The following is an 18,112-nucleotide window of genomic DNA, read 5'->3' as shown; positions in this document are numbered from 1 at the left end:
CACCTCTATGTGTGGAATGATTGTGCGAATTTTCATTTTATTATACTGCTTTAAAACAAAGTTAACAACCATTGCACAACATGAGGCGGAGCAGTGTCTTGTTTTGATCAAGCTTCTGACTGTAGTTGAGATCGAGGAAGGTAAACGTAAGTGCTCCGAGGCCACTCGTCGTCGTTAACCGATTCAAATGACCGAGGTCCGCGCAGCCCTACTGGAGCAAAAGCAGTTTGTTTGACGTAAACATTATGCGAATGAAGCAAGCATTCTCTAATACCCCAATGCCATAAATATTTCACCTTCAATAAGTACTATGTAATTCTCGCAACAGATAACACCTGTTCGCGTAGACCTCACAATTGTGGCTGTCATTTAGCCCAGAATATTAAGGTGACTTGCTGGCATTCTCCTTGTACTCAAAAAATTGAGAAAAACCAATCTCACAATCAATGTTGAGGTTAATGCGATTAGCATTGAAGCAACTACTGTAACATCGATGTGCGATGCGTGTATGAGGCCAGGCTTCCATCTGGCGCTTTCCTCTGGGCACACTGCGCCATCTAACGCCACCGCAGCAAGGACCACGCGTGCACGGTGCATGTGCGACGAGGTTGTATGGCGGACAGCCCAAAAAATTTATTTTTTTCCTCAACGATCACCAGGTACATAACCCATGGCGCTTACCCAATGAAGCGAGTTAGCGTCAGCGAGGTTCTTTGAATAGCGGCACATACCCACAGTCATTCCATTTATTATCACCTTGAAGGCCCGAAGGCATTACACAAGGGGGGGCAATACAAACACGCGTAAGAGTGGTTTCTTGCAAAGCAACGAAAAAAAAACACATTGCTGATTTTGTACAACTTTAAACAATCAAAGAAAAATTCGAATTGAAAGAACACGGCAATACATTCGCAATAAAAGAAACAAAAGAAAAAGACTAGATGGAAGGGTTGACAAGGGTAGACTATTCCGATTGGTTTATGATCGGTTCATGAACGATGTACACTGGGAAAAGAAAGTAAAGTAATTCAAAGTGACTTGTTAGGTATTCAGGAAATTTTTGCGGTCAGTACAGGTAACGAAGTTGTCAGGGAGTGCATTCCAATAAATAATTGCATCAGGAAAGAAGGAAGTGGTCATGGCCGGGTAAACGTGCCATGGCGGAGCTGTGACTTATGCGAGAGGAAGTTCGTAATGGTGGTTTAAGAAGGTGGTGCCTTGAGCGTGGATTGTAAAAAAAAGAGTGCAGCAAGCAAAGACGTGATATGATGCGGCGAGACTTCCCAGTTGGCAGACCTATTGTTTGCTTCAAAGAAGTGACACTAGTGTACCGTGAATCATGTGAAGTGATGAAGCGGGCGGCTCGGTTTTGAACGGATTCCAATGATGCGGCTAGGTAATCTTGAGATGGATGCCAGACAGCAAAAGCAAATTCGAGTTGTGGACGGACAAATGTCACGTACGCCAACTTCTTTACCTCTGGGGATGCCTTCTTTAGATTTCTTTGTAGATACCCGAGTGAGCACGCAGCTTTGTGACGTAATGTTTCGATATGTGCTATCCAAGAGAGTGATGATGTCAAAATAAGACCCAGGTACTTGTAAGATGAATTCGCGCTGATGTTGACAGAGCTAATGCGATAAGTGGACTGAAAGGGACTGTGTTTTCGGGTAAAGCAGGAGACACACGGTGCGATTCGGCGTCCGATCCGACGCCCGGCGCCGCATGCTCCGGCATGCGGCATACGATGATTCGGGACACACGGTGCGTGCATCCGAAAGATTGAGCGGCGCGTAAGCTCCGCCCAGATCCAGCCCTCCAGCTTGACTTCAGAGCCACGTCGAGAAACGCAATATAAACAACTCTGCACAACACTGCGTCGCTTTACGCGAACACTGCCAATAACGTTATGCCCCTGCGAGTGACAGAACTCTTCAGGACGGCGCGTCGTCCACTGACGACTCCGCTAACAGCCAGCGATATAGGGCCGGTAGGCTTAGCTAGGCAGACGCCGCGGCCGACGGCGCTTACGATCCAACCCTAGCTCGTCGAAGAGCGCGTATGTTTGCCGAAACAATTAACACTGTACACTTAGGTCGCCCGTAATAAAATACAATTGGTTTACTCGACGCAGTCGTTGCGAAGGGCAAACGTGGAAGCGAAGCGAGCAGCCTCGCTCAGACTGTCGGTGTGTGCTGTCTGCCCGCGCAATGCCCTCGCGTCACGGCTCCTGATCTCGCCAGTAGCTTAGTCCTAGTGTACTAGGCGTTGCTTTGAATAACAGGCACACGTTCGAGATAATTTTACTGAACTGGTAACTCTTTCTCGTCGGAAACAAACTGCAGCAGGCAAGGGAAAAAAAAAACACTGCGAGAAACCGGCCAGCCAGCGCCGCCTCCGTGGAGGGAACGTCACATGCCAGCCGCGCTGTCATTGGCCGCGGCCAGACGACGGTGCGGTTGTCGGACGCGTCGGACGATGAAAATCTGCCCAGTTTGTCGCACGCCGGACGTCCGATCCGGCGCTTCGGCCCGGCAAAACACCTCGATTCCGGCTGCCGTTCGGGCGCGTCGGACGCCGGATCGGACACCGAATCGGACGGTGTGTCTCCTGCTTCAAAGACATAGATTTGCAGTTCGATAAGTTGAGAGGCATGTGCCATTTTTCGCACAATGACGAGATGGCATCTAGGTCACGCTGCAGGCAAATAAAATCATCAGAGGAGTTAACAGTGTTGTAAACTACGCAGTCGTCTGCGAAAAGTCGTAGTTTACAATGTATGCTAGCAGGCAAGTCGTTTACATAGATTAGGAATAATAAAGGGGACAGACAGGCGCCCTGAGGGACGCCTGAAGTCACATCGTTAAGAGGTTAGCGGTGATTGTTTGTGGAAGTGTATTGTGTGCGCCCGGATAGGAACTGTTCAATCCATCTGAGTAAGTTATTACAGATTCCACGTCTAGATAGTTTTTGCAGCAAGAGCTTGTGAGGCACCTTGTCAAAAGCTTTTGAGTAATCTAAGAAAACGGCGTCGATCTGCAGGTTCCTGTCCATGATACGCAGAATGTCATGGGTGAATTCGGCGAGTTGGGAATCACACGATAAGTGTTTTTGGAAACCATGCTGAAATGGGTAAAAAAATTACTGCTTTCAAGGAATTTCAGTAAGCTTGAGGCTATAATGTGTTGTAGTATACTTGAGGAGATGCTTGTAAGGGAGATTGGGCGGTAATTGGTAAGGTTCGAGCACTCACCTGATTTAAAAATGGGCAAGATATTAGCTTTCTTCCAGTCACCTGGAATGGTCCCCGTTTGTAGCGATTGTTTGAATAGTACGCAGAGTATTTGTGCTGATACATGAGAGGTGTTCTTCAGAAGTTTACTACCAATACCATCACAGCCAATGGAAGAAGATGGTTTAAGACTATTGATTAGGTTAAATATGCCCTCCGCGTATATGTCTAGGTCTGGCATAGTTTGCACTGAAGCAGTAAGTGTGGACAGGTCAGATACGTGAATGGGAGCAGGAAATACAGAAGAAAAGTAGTTATTTAGGGCGGTTGCGCATTCATCATTATGGATAGGTTCACCATCGAGGTCAACGTGTTTTTTCTCGAGGTCAAAGGCGTTTTTTCTTTTCTTTTTTTTGCTTGCTGCCAATATCGAATTTCGCTTCATACGGCCGTGATCGAACTAGCGCCATCAAGTCTTGCAGCGCAACCCCATGATAACTCAAGTTCCAGAGCCAGTTGGTTTCAGGAATAATTAACTGCGATCACCTGGGATTCGATAACATGCAGCCAAAATGCGACACACGAATAATCTTGCATTCCGCCCTTATAATAATGCGGACGCCTTGGCGAGGAAGCGTGAAACCGATGACTTCGTGCTCAGCACAAAACAAAGCCACTGAGCCTCTACGCCGTGTCAAATGTTAAATTGTTAGGTGAAGTTATTCCATGTACTGCGCTGAAGAAATGTCCTTCCAAGTGAAACGTAAATAGCCTAAACTCCCTGCACTTTTGCGTGAGCATCTCTTTTGGGCTACTCACAAAACGGACCAATATCCGCGGACAGACACTACGTGGCTCAGTGCCACTGAATGCCGCCGCGCACAAGGACAAAGCAGATAAGCTACCGTCGGCGCAGTTCGCCGTTGTTCTACCATGTCTGGCTGGGAAGCGGAATTACGTCTGCCATGTGAATACCCCATTACGACTCCCCTTCTCGGTTCTCTAACGGTTAACAAGCATCACTACTTTGTCTCCAAGCAGTTGATACGACGAAAAAACTGTAAGCAAAATGATATGAAATCAGCCCATACGTTAAGCCTCAAATGGAATATTCAAAAATTACTCTCACGGCCCTAATTAGTTTTTTTTTTCAATGCGAAAGCAGGGGTGACGGAGGAATAAACAGGTGAAAATACACTTGGTAAATTAAATTTATGTTTTTATGTACCGAAACTATGATCTGATTTCAGGTGCGGAGACTCATAATTATTTTCGACCACCTAGGGTTCTTTAACTTCCATCGCAATGCACGGTACACAAGTGTTTTGGCATTCCGCCAACCCTCTGAGTCTGGTCGCGTTGGCCAGAACGGACTCAGTGACCTGGAGTTCAGCAGCACAATGCCATAGTCACTGGGCTACCACGGCGCATTTGCAGATCCTTTAAGTTCGATATCCGTACTTACAACATGTGGCATGTAATTCTTACAGTGTGTCAGAATAACAAGCACTTACCGACAGGATGTTGACGCTCTGTAGCTGTAGTGACGCATCACGCAAGGGAGACAGAGAAAAAAGAAGGTCAGTGCTAAGCGTAGTGGTTGAAGACGGTCTTTAGAAGCTAAATTTAGTCTGCTCCGCTTCGAACATTACGTCGTAAATCTTTGTTCGTATGCCAGCGATAACTGACGATAACTGATGGTATTGTTCTACGTTTGATACTGATCACGCCGCCGCCCACCATACACCGGCCTTCAGCTGCGTTGCACAAGAACTCTGGTGCAACTCTTGTAAAAGCATCGCTGCAAATTGCCCAATGTGGTGTTTGTGTGTATCTGCCCATGTTGGTTGTGCGATCCTCTTTGTTCTGCCTGTTAATTATTATTATTATTATTATTATTATTATTATTATTATTATTATTATTATTATTATTATTATTATTATTATTATTATTATTATTATTATTGTTATTGTTGTTGTTGTTGTTGTTGTTGTTGTTGTTGTTGTTGTTGTTGTTGTTTTTGTTGTTGTTGTTGTTGTTGTTGTTGTTGTTGTTGTTGTTGTTGTTGTTGTTGTTATTTCATGAAATATTATGAATTCAAAAACCAATCAGCCCAAGCCGTGAAGGCTTCTCGGGCTGTACCCGGCAGTCAGCTGCACGTATTAAAAAAAGGCAAGGGTAGCAAGCTATAAACTGAAGGAAGCTACAAAAAGAAAAGCAAACTACAACACAAGAGGAGGCTTCAATATCAATGCAAAGTACCAAAAAAGAACGCGAGCTACGAGCTAAAGCAAGCTACAAAAGATATAAAGTGAAACAAACAAGGATATACACGAATCTAGACCAAACTAATCCAAATTATGGCATGGGCTCTGATGACAACTAAACAGAAGAATAATTGGTTTTGAGGTACAGTTTGAGTGTCCCTTTGGTGAGACGAGTACAGTTCAGTGGGTAAAGAATTAAGAACGTTAGAAGCATACTATTTTCTGGTATAACGACCAAAACGGGTATAACACAACGGGGTAGTGAACATATTATGGTGTCTCAGTGGTCTGAGAGGAACCAAAGGAAAAAGAATCAGTTCTAAAAATTTTTTATCACCATAGTTTCAAAAAATGATGCCTCCAATGAGGGCAACTGCAAAATATATATATATATATATATATATATATATATATATATATATATATATATATATATATATATATATATATATATTATGAAGGGGAATGGTCTCATACCAGGCAACATTTCGAAGAACAGATTTCAGGATAGAAATCAATGTTACGCGCCTAGTAAATAAAAAATGATAAAATATGGTAAATCCGTATCTAATATAGCTGTACACAAATGCGCGAACAATGAATTTCCGGATAGAAAACGGGGACAGGTATCTAGAGTTATACAAAAGATAAGATATTGTATGAAACTTTTTGCTAATACCTGTAAAATGAGCGTTCCATGTCATATCAGAATCAAACATGTCGCCAAAATATTTTACATTAGTTGAGAACTCCAATGGTATGCATTTGCGCTTCATACGATTAGAGTCGTGAACAAAAAATGGCACGAAATGGTGAATTTTTTCTGGAAATTACGAAAAAAAACTAGTTTAGTCTATTGTCCAATAATTCCAATTCCGTTCTTGTACGTCAGCTCATAATAGACGTGGCATCTGCTTGAAGGTTATAAACGCATGTATTAAGCTATGCGTAAGTTGACTGAAGGACAGTGTCGTTGGCGTACTGTAATATTCGGCAATTTCATGCAAATTGAGGCAAATCATTGACGTACAGATTAAATATAAGTGAAGATGAAACAGACCCCTGGGGCACAGCCGATTATAACATTATTTTTGTGCTGGAATAATCCCCTATGCGCACCACCTAAGAGCAATTACTAGAATAACTAGACAATAGCTTTATGAATAGACCCCTGAAACCAATTATTTCTAGCTTATCAAGAAGTAATGTGTGAACACGGAATCAAAAGTTTACTTGCATCTTAATAAAAAGCACATACGAATTCGTTATTATTAAAACCTGAATAGATACCGTCTGTTAGTTCTTCTAGTAGGGAAATAGTGCTGCCTCCCTGGATAAGACCAAACTGTGCTTGTGACAGAACATTATTCTTAATTAGGGAATTGGTCATCTTATGAGCAGGTGTTTTTCGTTTATTTGACTGATTGTAGGCAGAATTGAAATCGTTCTGTAGTTCTCTACTTTGCTATGAGAACCACTCTTGTAGAGCCGATTAACCTCAACAGCTTTTAAACCTTCGGGAATAACGGACTGATCCACATACCTAATAATAATGAAAGAAGGACGAATTCAAGCACGTACAAATTATGTTGAAAATCATGTATGGAGATACGGTCTATACCAGGTGGTTTCTTGGGTCGAAAGCTAAATAAGATGCTCTGCAAGACTCCTGCAGTAACCGGTGGCAAGAATGCCGATAGTACAGTGTTAGGAACAGCGCTAGACGCATCTTGAGCAAAAGGGTGTAAATGTGAAGGGGCTTACGAAATAACGTAATTAATTTTTTGAACGGCTGACGTGAGGTTGCTGAAAGGTTCTGTGAATACATCTTCTAAAGGGTTATTGGTGTTTCGTCCAAATACTTCATAAATAGCTAACCCTATCTTTCTGGGGGAGTGCTTGCTTTCACAAAAGGTCTTAGTATAATACTGCCCTGTTGCCGATCGAATCACGGTGTTTACCCTGTTGCGGACCGATCTGTACAGATTTATAAGGTGCGTATTGTTTGGGTAACGCTTACAACGTGCCGAATGGGCATCTTTTTCGTCAATAGTGGTCAGTACATCGCACGTTAGCTATGGAAGTTTGGGGTTGCTTTTTTTCACGGTGATCGTTTTCTCGGCGATAATTTTTTTAAAGACGGACGTCGTCAACAAAACAAGTGTAAGTGGTTGAAGGCGTGACATTACGTAAACATTTCGTGGAATCATCATAATTGGCCAGAAGATGGTCAGATTTAGGGATATCAAGGATGTTTAGGCGATGAAGGTTAGGGCGGGATCTAAAGGGAACCTGAAACGCAAGATGACAGCCTACAATAGAATGATCGGCTAATTTGCACTTGACTACCGCTGAAACGGTGCTAGCGAATAGGGCTCTTAGAATCACATGGCCAAGGCAAGATGACACCATTTTGCTCCCAATATACTCCTCTCGCGTGTAGGCATTAATGGTTGGACTGACTCCCCATTTTGATAGTGTTAAGGTACTCACAAACCACTGGCCTTGATGGCTAGAGGGTTTCGTGATTGGTGTCCCCAATCAGACAAACAAGACTATTTGGTGACAAGGAGTGAAGAAGATCGTTTAATTCTTGTAGCGTTCCTAGTTAAAGGGCACAATAGACGGAAAGTATTGCTGTGGAACTGGCGTCCATCTTGTCTACCTTTTACTCTAACTTCATTCTTCTCTTCTCCTGAACCCAGGTTCCTGTGCTTCTTACTCTTCTATTCGAAAGCTCATACCGCTTCATTTCTGTTGAACATAAATTTGCATTTTCTGAGAGAGGCCTGTAAAAGAAATTAGGCTGATATCGGCATCAGGCACTGAAATTTTGTGTGCAACATACTCGACAATATGTAGTGGCTGATTGACTAAATGGAGTGGCATGCGATGTCTAACAGCTACGCATCGATACACTGATACCTTGCTTGCATGTAAGTAGCATCGAATAGGCTTGCATTTTTATTTCGTTAGCCATCATATGGGCGCTCCAGGAGCACTTCTGCAGTCGTCATCACCGTGATCTTCCGACTAAAGTGCAAGGACTCGAAGATCCTCGCCGCATGCCATGTGCTGTTTGTGCGATTCAAAGCGTGAGAGTGCGAGCTGAAGATTGTGGCTCAATCTCGCACGCAACGCAGGAAAGCGGTGAGGAAGCGCGCCGTGTTCCTCCGCACGTGAGGTAGTTGAGGAAGGGGGGGAGCACGGAGGAAGGAAACTAAGGAGAGGCCCTGACGTCACTCTTTGTGAAGCAAAAGTGAAGCCGGAAGTTGGCGTTGCTCATGGCGATGCTCCGCCTTTTGTGCCACCCTCCTCTCTTGTTTACATCTTTCGCGAAACCACGCGCGGAGCGCGCGCGCTCGCGCAACATCCGGCAGAGCACGGTGCAGGTAACACAGCGCAACAAGACACGGTGACTAACGCAAACCCGCCCACACACCGCCTTTGCCACGGCACGAAACCTACCAGAGCAACACGTGCGAGCGCCGCTCGAAACCATAACAACGCCGCCATTGTGGCCCAAAAGGCGTGATCATACAACAACAACAAAAAAGCAGCAAAAAAATGAGAACCTACTACGTCATTTCCGCCACACTTTTCTTCTAGCGCGCGGAGGGGGTAGGGCCTCTCCTTAGTTTCCTTCCTCCGTGGGGGGGAGGGAGTGGCGTTCTACTCCGGCGGCGGCAGCTTATGGCCGCCGCCAGGTCCTATCTTGAAAGCGATCTGCGATAAGTACGGAGTCTGGTTCCACCCAAGGCTAACAGCTTCGTTTTCTCTCTGTACTCACCGCTTAGATGGCGTTGAAGCGAGTTGCAGCACGGAAGCCAATTTCTCACTTCATTTCTCGCAATTTCTCGCTTTGTCACTTGAGTGTTTTGAGATCGAATGCGCGCGGCCATGGAATGAGATGTGCGGACGCTTACTAGTGAGTGCATGAGGCCATGCATGTTAATTGAGTCATGAATAAAGGGAAAATCAGGCATCCACCCGTTCGTAGGAATTGCTTCAAAGGGAACCCCATACGGGTTCCTCGAAAGAAAAGCCTCATAGTTGAAGAAAAATTCGTCCAGGTCCGGGACTCGAACCCGGGAACACCGCCTTTCCGGGGCAGCCGCTCCACCATCTGACCTAACCAGGCGGCTAGGAGATGGCAGGGCGAAGTCGAATTTGCCGACAACACGAAGCAAATGCAAGAGTTTGACGTAGTAGTTCTGCGGAAACCCGCAAGGTGGAGTCAGTAATTCAGTCAGTAAGCGAATCGTCACAAGTTCATAGGGCGGACGAAACGACTATCCTTACTTCGTAATAGCTGTCTGTAATTTGGTATCGCAATCGACGCTTCGCCGTTTGGGCGAGACTGCGACTTCTTTATAAGTTGTAGACTTTATTACAAAGGCCCTAATAAGCAACAACCTTCACCGGTAAAAATTTGAAGAATTCAGCAGAAATTCGTAAGAGATTTCCAATACATTATTGTGCCCTTTATTTCTCGCTGTACTGTCCTCCCTTAACTTTCCTGGGTATTTGGAATCGTTGTTTCCACAGCCAATATTATGAGGAAAACAATGCAGATTACGAAGAGGGTCAAATTCAGTTAGGCGCTGTAGCCGCACAGTAATTGAAGTTAGTCTTCAGTATTACACTAAATAACCACTTTGTTCTTCGAAAAGGCGCTCTGCAGTTTGGCGGATCCTGTTGCAAGCAAGGCTTTTCCTCAACTTAGGATATTCGGACCTCGAATCTATAATGTTAATAAAGGAGGGCCCAATACTACATTCTGTGGCGGCGATGTATGTAGAAGCAAGACAGCGAAAAAAATCACAATCATTCGACTCTGTGAAGATGGAATGGCAGCGAAAGCTGAAGACAGTCAAAGCTCTCAAACGAAAAGCAAAGTGCTTTCACTGCCATTCCATCTTCACAGAGTGGAACGGTTGTCGTTTCTTTGCGTTGCGAGTCTGACGTCGTTCGTCGTTCGGAGGTGTCTGGGCTCGCGATTGTCGTTTTCGTTCTGCATCGCGAGAACGTTCTCCGTCGGTGGTCGTATCGCACCGGCGCTGTTTCCATGATCGTTGTTGTGCTCTCCGGTGCTCCTCGTACGCATGTTGTTCTTCGGATGTATGAACTATACGTGCCCGGCCGATCGATAACACAGCTGTTTTTAGTGCTGATACCTCTCATGCTTCTATACTGCGATAACCTTGACGTCACGCTATTGTTCACGGAGAGTGTTCTAACCTGTTCCGCATTTTGACATCCGCGACGCCGCACTGCACCATTATTGGTTTGTTAGTAAGCGCTAGGTCCATTTCCGTTGCCGGACGTCAAAAAAACTACGGAAGGTTAGTGATATGCAGCTTTCAGTGTAATAAAATCAATAAAAAGCACACACTGAAATACATAGCTTGCCTCTGAAAGTAGCGCTCACATTCCTATTGTATGTAGGAAAAACAAGGCAATGGTAAATATTCAGGCATGAGCAACTCGCTCATTTATCGGTGACTAGACGACGGAGACTCGCTGCTAGCGCATGCGGTGCGTTTTTGTGTCGGAAGTACGGCGTAAAAACAACAGGAAGGGTTACTTACCACTACAGTTTTGGCGTCCACGCTCTGACAAGAGAAACCGTGTGTCGTGAAGAAAGATGTGAGGCTTAGGTCACAGGTAATGTAACTGATGCTAAAAAAATGCGAGCGATACGAAAAAAGCTCCTAAATAGGAGCACATGAACAATACTATCAGCGGTTATTGCTTGAACGCGGTAGTAAAATATTCATAAATAACTAGTTTCGCGGCCTATGGGTGACAGTAACTGTATTTTTCATTTCCAACAACATTTCAACGGTATGGAGCACATTGCGCAATGCAGTCGCTTAAGGTGGACTCTACGCGAAGTAGTGAAGATTATTTGCACCATCACTCGCAATATCTAGGCCACTAAATGAGCAAGTTCACTAATGAACTTGTGTAATGCTTCAGCTTAGGACATTTTACAAACGCGAAATTGAAGTCTAGTAGTAATAAAATCATGTCCATTTAGGAAACAATGCGAACACTTGCGGCGCTTTCGGCATATTCATCTTCAATATTGCGTTCGCGTTGTATTAAAAAATTATTTGACGCATGCTTTGCCGATTACCTCAGGCGCCAATGCATATAGCAAAATAATTTGAGGCCGGATACCTGAGATTTGTGCTAGTGCTAAGTTCTGGTCTAACACGTTTCTGTCATGAATTACGTTCAATTTCTCAAAAGCAATGTCTGTACTAAAACGAATAATTACAAAGTAATTTATTCGATATTTTCTACGGTTGCCTGCGACCACATCACACGCATGATATCAGGACACTTCGCTACGGCACAAGCCGCTTCACCTCGCCGTGCGATTTTTTCCTATCAAGATATCTTTGACTTTGGCGAACATCCTATGCGATAGGCACGCGTCTTCATCCATCGCATTATTACACGTGATCAATACCCTTTCGCTGAAGACCTTGTCGTGTATTAGCTCCGGAGCATGCTGTTATGCCACAGGATGTAGATAAAATGCTTGGCAATGGCAAGATTACGCCATCGTGCACTCCTTGGGCTTCACCCGTCCTACTTACCCAAAAGAATGCCATTAGCTAAAGATATTGTTACGTAGGAAGGCGCTGACGAAAAGCTACATACAAGAATATCTACAAGGAAATACGCCACACTTGGCCAAGAGGCAACAGCCCGTGCAAGCCTCTAATCGTCGTCGTCCTCTTCACCCTGCTCACTTCTTTTCATCGCAAACACTGCTCCGTAGCACTACCCCCGGCGACAAAAGCGCCGTCCCGGAGCGGCTAAACGCCGCACTCGGAAGCAGTGCAGTAGGCCTTGAGCCAACTGACTTGCACAACATCACTAGATGTCAGAGTAGAGGACGTGGCTGAACGCCTCTACTCTGACTACCACAGGAGCACGAACGCACTAGGCGAAAACTGTACGTCACTGTGGCGGGCGTTGTAGTGACGCTGCTGAGTGGTTTGCGAGGCCGTCAGTCGAGTACGGGCAAGCTGGCGTGCATGGTCGGCGACGGCGATGACGTCGCGCGCATACTCGCTTGTTGAGACCGCAGCAGGAGGAAGTGCCGTAACAAGGGACAACGTCGGTTCGCGACCGTACAGTAGCTAAAATGGAGAAAATCCGGCGGTGTAATGCCGGGGCGAATTATAAGCAAATGTTACGTATGTAAGGGCAATGTCTCAGTCGTGGTGGTACTTGGAAACGTACTTCGACAGCATATCGGTAAGAGTACGGTTTAACCTATCTGTAAGCCCATTGGTTTGAGGATGGTAAGAGGTAGTCAGCTTGTGTTGAATGGAGCAGGAACGCACAATGTCGGTGATAACTTTCGAGAGGAAGTTACGACCAAGGTCACTAAGGAGCTGTCGCGGGGCGCCATCAAGCAAGATAATGTCACGCAGGAGAAAGTCCGCGACGTCGGTGGCGCAACTGGTAGGCAGAGCCCGCGTGACAGCATATCGGGTGCCGTAATCAGTTGCGACGGCTACCCATTTGTTCCCAGAGGATTATGTGGCAAGGGACCGAGTAGATCTAATCCAACACGACAGAACGGTTCCACGGGGACGGAGATCGGCTGGAGATGACAGGCAGGTAGCACCTGAGGTATTTTCCGATGCTGGCAGGGATCACAGGCAGCAACATAGCGTCGGATGGAGCGAGCGAGACCAGGCAAATAGAAGCGGCGGCGTACGCGGTCGTACGTGCGGGTTACCCCAATATGTCCTGCAGTGGGTGCGTCATGCATCTCAAAGAGCACGGTCTGTCGTAGATGTTTTGGCACGACAAGAAGAAGATCAAATCCGTCAGGGAGGAAGTTCCTTCGGTACAGAATTCCACCCAGGAGGACATATCGGCGAACGGATGTGTCGGTAGGTGTAGAGCGCAGACGCTCGATGAATGCTCGCCGCAATAGGTCTCGGTACAGCTCATCGGCTATGTTAGCGAAGGCCGACAGAGAGAAAATGCCGTTGGCGGCACTACTGCCGGCGCGTCAGGCTCGTCTACCGGGTAACGAGACAGGCAGTCAGCCTCCTTGTGTAGTCGGCCAGATTTGTAGGTGACAAAGTACGAATAATCTTGGAGGCGAAAGGCCCAGCGACCAAGTATTCCTGTAGGATCTTTCAGTGAGTATAACCAGCAAAGCGCGTGATGGTTTGTGACAACGGAAAAGGGTTGGCCATATAAATATGGGCGGAACTTCCAAACGACCAAACTGGGGCCAGACGCTCACGCTCAGTAATGGAATAGTTGCGCTCCGCGGGCGAGAGGAGCCTGCTGGCGTAAGCGATAACACGGTCGTGACCACGCTGGCGTTGTGCCAGTACTGCGCCGATTCCGTGGCCGCTGGCATCAGTACGGACTTCGGTAGGCGCAGAAGGATCGAAATGGGCCAGAACGGGAGGCGTTGTGAGAAGGTCGATTAGAAGCGAGAATGCCGAGGCCTCGTTATCGCACCACTGGGAAGGGGCGTCGCAAGCTCGGTTACTGGTCGTGCTATGGCCGCAAAATTTTTCACGAAATGGCGGAAGTACGAACAAAGCCGATGAAGCTGCGCACATCCTTGACACAAATTGGAACAGGGAAGTGCGTAACATCATGTATCTTTCCTGGGTCCGGTTGCACTCCGTTCGCGTCAACGAGATGTCCAAGGACGGTAATCTGGCGACGGCCGAATTGAAACTTCGATGCGTTGAGTTGCAGACCGGCTCGAAGAAAAACGTGCAGGACTGCTGAGAGGCGCGCGAGGTGCGTAGTGAACGTTGGGGAGAATACTATAACGTCCTCCAAGTAGCACAGACACATGGACTATTTGAAACCGTGAAGAAGGGAGTCCATCTTGCATTCAAAAGTGGCACGAGCGTTACATAGACCGAACGGCAACACTTTGAATTGATAAAGACCGTCGGGTGTTACAAAACCAGTTTTCTCGCGGTCGAGATTGTCCACGGCAATCTGCCAGTAGCCGGAGCGAAGGTCAATAGAGGAGAAATAGTGAGCACCGTGAAGACAGTCAAGGGCGTCGTAAATCCGAGGTAGGGGACACACGTCCTTTTTGGTAACCCTGTTAAGGTGCCGATAATACACGCAAAAGCGTCATGAGCCATCCTTCATTTTTACCAGTACAACAGGTGACGCCCATGGACTACATGACGGTTCAATTGTGTTCTTGGCGATAATGTTCTTGAGAACTTCGCCGTGAATAACTTGACGCTCAGCCGGTTACACTCGATACGCGCGGCGATGAATAGGAGGGGCATCGCCGGTAATAATGCGATTTTAACGGCTCTAGTTTGCGCCAAAGGACGATCGTTAAAGTAAAAATATCATGGCAGGAAAACAGAACGCAGTAGTGCTCACGAGCGTGCTTGGACGCCATGTCGGGAGCAATCATTTTCTGTAAGTCGCCGATGGTACAAGTTCTCAACTGTGATGGTAGAGGAGGATCGGCTGAATTGTCGTCTACTGCAATAGATGCTACTGAGTGATCCTCGAATGAGCAAAGCTGGGCCAGAGACATCCCGCGTGGCAGCACTTGTGTCGTCAAGCCAAACTGACCACTGCACGGCAGACGCAATTCGCTGTAATAGATAAAACTGGATGAGGTACTGTGATCCCGTGTGTAAGGAGGACACCTTACATAGGAGCCGCGATGTAGTGACCGTCGGGGATTGGTAGGGATGATACGACGTCGACGTAAGTGAGTAGCGAAGGTGGCAAGCGAACGAAGTCGACGGAACTGAGGCGACTGGGGTGTGATTCAGCGGGATCCAGAACCAGCAGGTCAAGGCGGAGAGTACTGGTGGAACAATTAATTAGAGCAGAATGTGCAGAGAGGAAGTCTAAGCCGTGGATAATGTTGTGGGGACAATGGGCAATGACTGTGAATAGCACGGTAGTGGAGCGATTGGCGAAGGAGACGCCGGCGGCACACATACCAATTGCGGGGGCTGTTCCGCCATCGGCGACACGGACAACAGGCGTCGTGGCGGGCGGGATTATATTCCTCAGCCGGTTACGAAGGTCAGCGCTCATTAGCAACAAATGCGCACCAGTGTCTATGAGAGCAGGTACAGAAACGTCGTCGACTTGCACGTCAAGAAGGTTCAGATGAGGGGGCAACGTCAGTAGAGGATTAGGCGGGCTAGGGAGCAACGCAGCGTCACCCGTAGGCGCTGCATCGTCTAGTTTTCCGGCTGGGAGCGGCGGCCGAAGGGATTCGGCGAATAGGAGCGATGGGCCTGGGAGGAGCGAGATCGTGGTCTTTGGGGCGAAGGCGAACGAGAATAGGTAGGGGCGGTTTGGCGCAGGAGACTCTGTGGCGGCATTATCGGAGCGGGTGTCACAGGTACGAGAAGGGCCACCTGGGGGGCGAGAGTAGGGAGTATAAGTAGACCGGTACGGGGAACTCCAACGACTGCGAAAGTGCCGAGAAATGTGCCCGATGCGATGGCCGTGAAAACAAATGGGCTAGTCGTCAGCAGTGCGCCATTTAGACGGGTTGCGGAAACATGGTGGGTAAGAAGATGCGGGATGGGGCCGAAACGAAAAAACCGGGTGTGTATCAGGGCGATGGGCCGAGCAGATGGTGTGAAGACCCATGTTTGCGAACTCCTGGCGGACAACTGCCTGGATGAGGTAAACCATGACTGCAGGTGCGTTGGAGGGGCTGGAGTCGAATGCACCCGGATAGGCGGCCTCGATCTCTCGCTGGACGATTCTGGTAACATGGCAGTGTTGTTGGGACGAGGAGCATCGGCACAGGAAGATGCCACTGGGGTGTTGGGCAGACGGGCGAACTGCAGGGTCGATACGTCGTCTGTTAGCGAGTTCCAGGCGGGGGCACTCTTATAATTGCGTCCACCATCGCCACGTTGTTGCATACGAGAAAGTTGAAGGCGTCATCGGCAATGTCTTTGAGGATGTGGGAAGCCTTGTCTGACTCAGTTATGTGTGTGTCAACTTTGCGGAACAAAGCCAAGACGTCTTGAATGTACGTGACATAGGACTCTGTTGACGTCTGCGCACGGCCGAAAACGCTTTCTGCGCGGCAAGTGGGTGACCGTGGGGGTTGCCGAAGAAGTCTCGGAGCTTTTGCTTAAGTGAATCCCAACTGCTGAGCTTATCTTCGTGCATCCGAAACCAAACTAGAGGTGTGCCGCCGATGTATAACACTACATTGGCGAGCATGATAGTAGGGTCCCACCGGTTATTGCGGCTGACGTGTTCGTACAAGTTGATCCAGTCCTCGACGTTTGCCCCATCTTTGCCCGAGAATACGCCAGGATCACGGGGAGCGGGGAGAGTAATGTAGGTAGTCGAAGTGGCAGCAGGTGTCGCAGCCGGCGGAGTCGAGTTGCCGTCGCCGAAATCCATGAAGGAAGGCTCGCCGTACGGTCCACTGCGAAGCTCCGTGACGAAGTACAAGGAACGTCCACCTCCACCAGATATGTTACGTAGGAAAACGCAGACAAAAAGCTATATACAAAGTATATTTACAAGGAAATACGCCGCACTTGGCCAAGAGGCAACAGCCCGCGCTAGGCTCTAATCGTCGTCGTCGCCTTCACCTTGCTCGCCTCTTCGTCATCGCGATACTGTCCCATAGCAATATGGTACTCTACCACCATCTCGACTGTATTACCAAGAAAGATCTGTATCCTATCCCGCGTATTGATGGCGAGCGTGATTGATTGAACGGCGCCACATATTTACCTTCAGCCGACCTGTGCTGAGGATACTGGTCAATCAATGCAGACTGCTAGCACGGCGAGGAGAGCCCCTTCGTTGCTCCTTACGCCCTACATCAATTTAAATAGATGCATTTTGGCCTATGTAACGCACCTGCTACTATCGAGGGCATGATTGTCTCTCTAGTTCGAGGCATCAAGTGGTCCATATATCAGTGTTTTTTAATATACTTTGGCAACCAAGTCACTCCCCTGTCGCCCGTACTCGATGCTTTTCACCATGCTCGCATCAGCGTAACTCATCGAAATATCGCTTGGGGCAGGGTCAAATTTAGGTAATCGGCTACCTTGTCGACAATGCAAGATGTATCAGAAGAGAGCCTGAAACCTTAATTATCTCCATTACGGACTTTGCCCCCACAGCTGCCAAACAGCGCCGCGAGTCATCTTTGGGACTTGTTATAGATGGTCTCAACACTCCATGCCTCAACCTTTCCTGCGGATGTTCGGGTTTCATCACCCGAAGATCCGAACACCACTACGCAACACTTTTTGACTGCGCTGAGACCTTGTCTGTTCCCGCGCATCTTCACTCGACTGTTTTGGGGCAGCTCTGGAGTGCACTCACCATCGGAAATCTAGGCGTATCATGCACGTGTGATCGCATCCCTAGGTGCTTCTTTTGGCCGGCTCTTTATCGTTCTGTACAGCAGTACGTTGCGAAAGGTGACCTCTGCCAGAGACCCATGACAGCTGCCGGACTGCCAGCTAGCACCATTCAGCAACTTGAAATCGCAGATGAATCATTTTCCCCTTGTAGTACTTGATCTTCTAGGGCATTCCCATGTGTCGACCACCGGCAGTAGAT

The 18,112-nt window shown here is 47.4% G+C and overlaps 1 protein-coding gene across 5 annotated transcripts in view; it reads right to left on the bottom strand.

Annotated features, from left to right (window-relative positions):
• LOC135910207 (uncharacterized) overlaps window positions 1–18,112 on the bottom strand; it is a 135,554-nt gene that overhangs the window by 48,982 nt on the left and 68,460 nt on the right. For all 5 annotated transcript variants that reach the window (XM_065442257.1, XM_065442260.1, XM_065442259.1 and 2 more), the window contains exons 7-8: window positions 11,092–11,115; window positions 4,747–4,770 (exon numbers count right to left, since the gene is read on the bottom strand). In XM_065442257.1, coding sequence (XP_065298329.1) covers window positions 4,747–4,770; window positions 11,092–11,115 — 48 coding nt within the window. The remainder of the gene's footprint in view (window positions 1–4,746; window positions 4,771–11,091; window positions 11,116–18,112) is intronic.

This window comes from Dermacentor albipictus, chromosome 10, assembly GCF_038994185.2.
Source record: "Dermacentor albipictus isolate Rhodes 1998 colony chromosome 10, USDA_Dalb.pri_finalv2, whole genome shotgun sequence".
Lineage (NCBI taxonomy): Eukaryota > Metazoa > Arthropoda > Arachnida > Ixodida > Ixodidae > Dermacentor > Dermacentor albipictus.
This window is presented reverse-complemented; position numbering and strand designations above follow the sequence as displayed.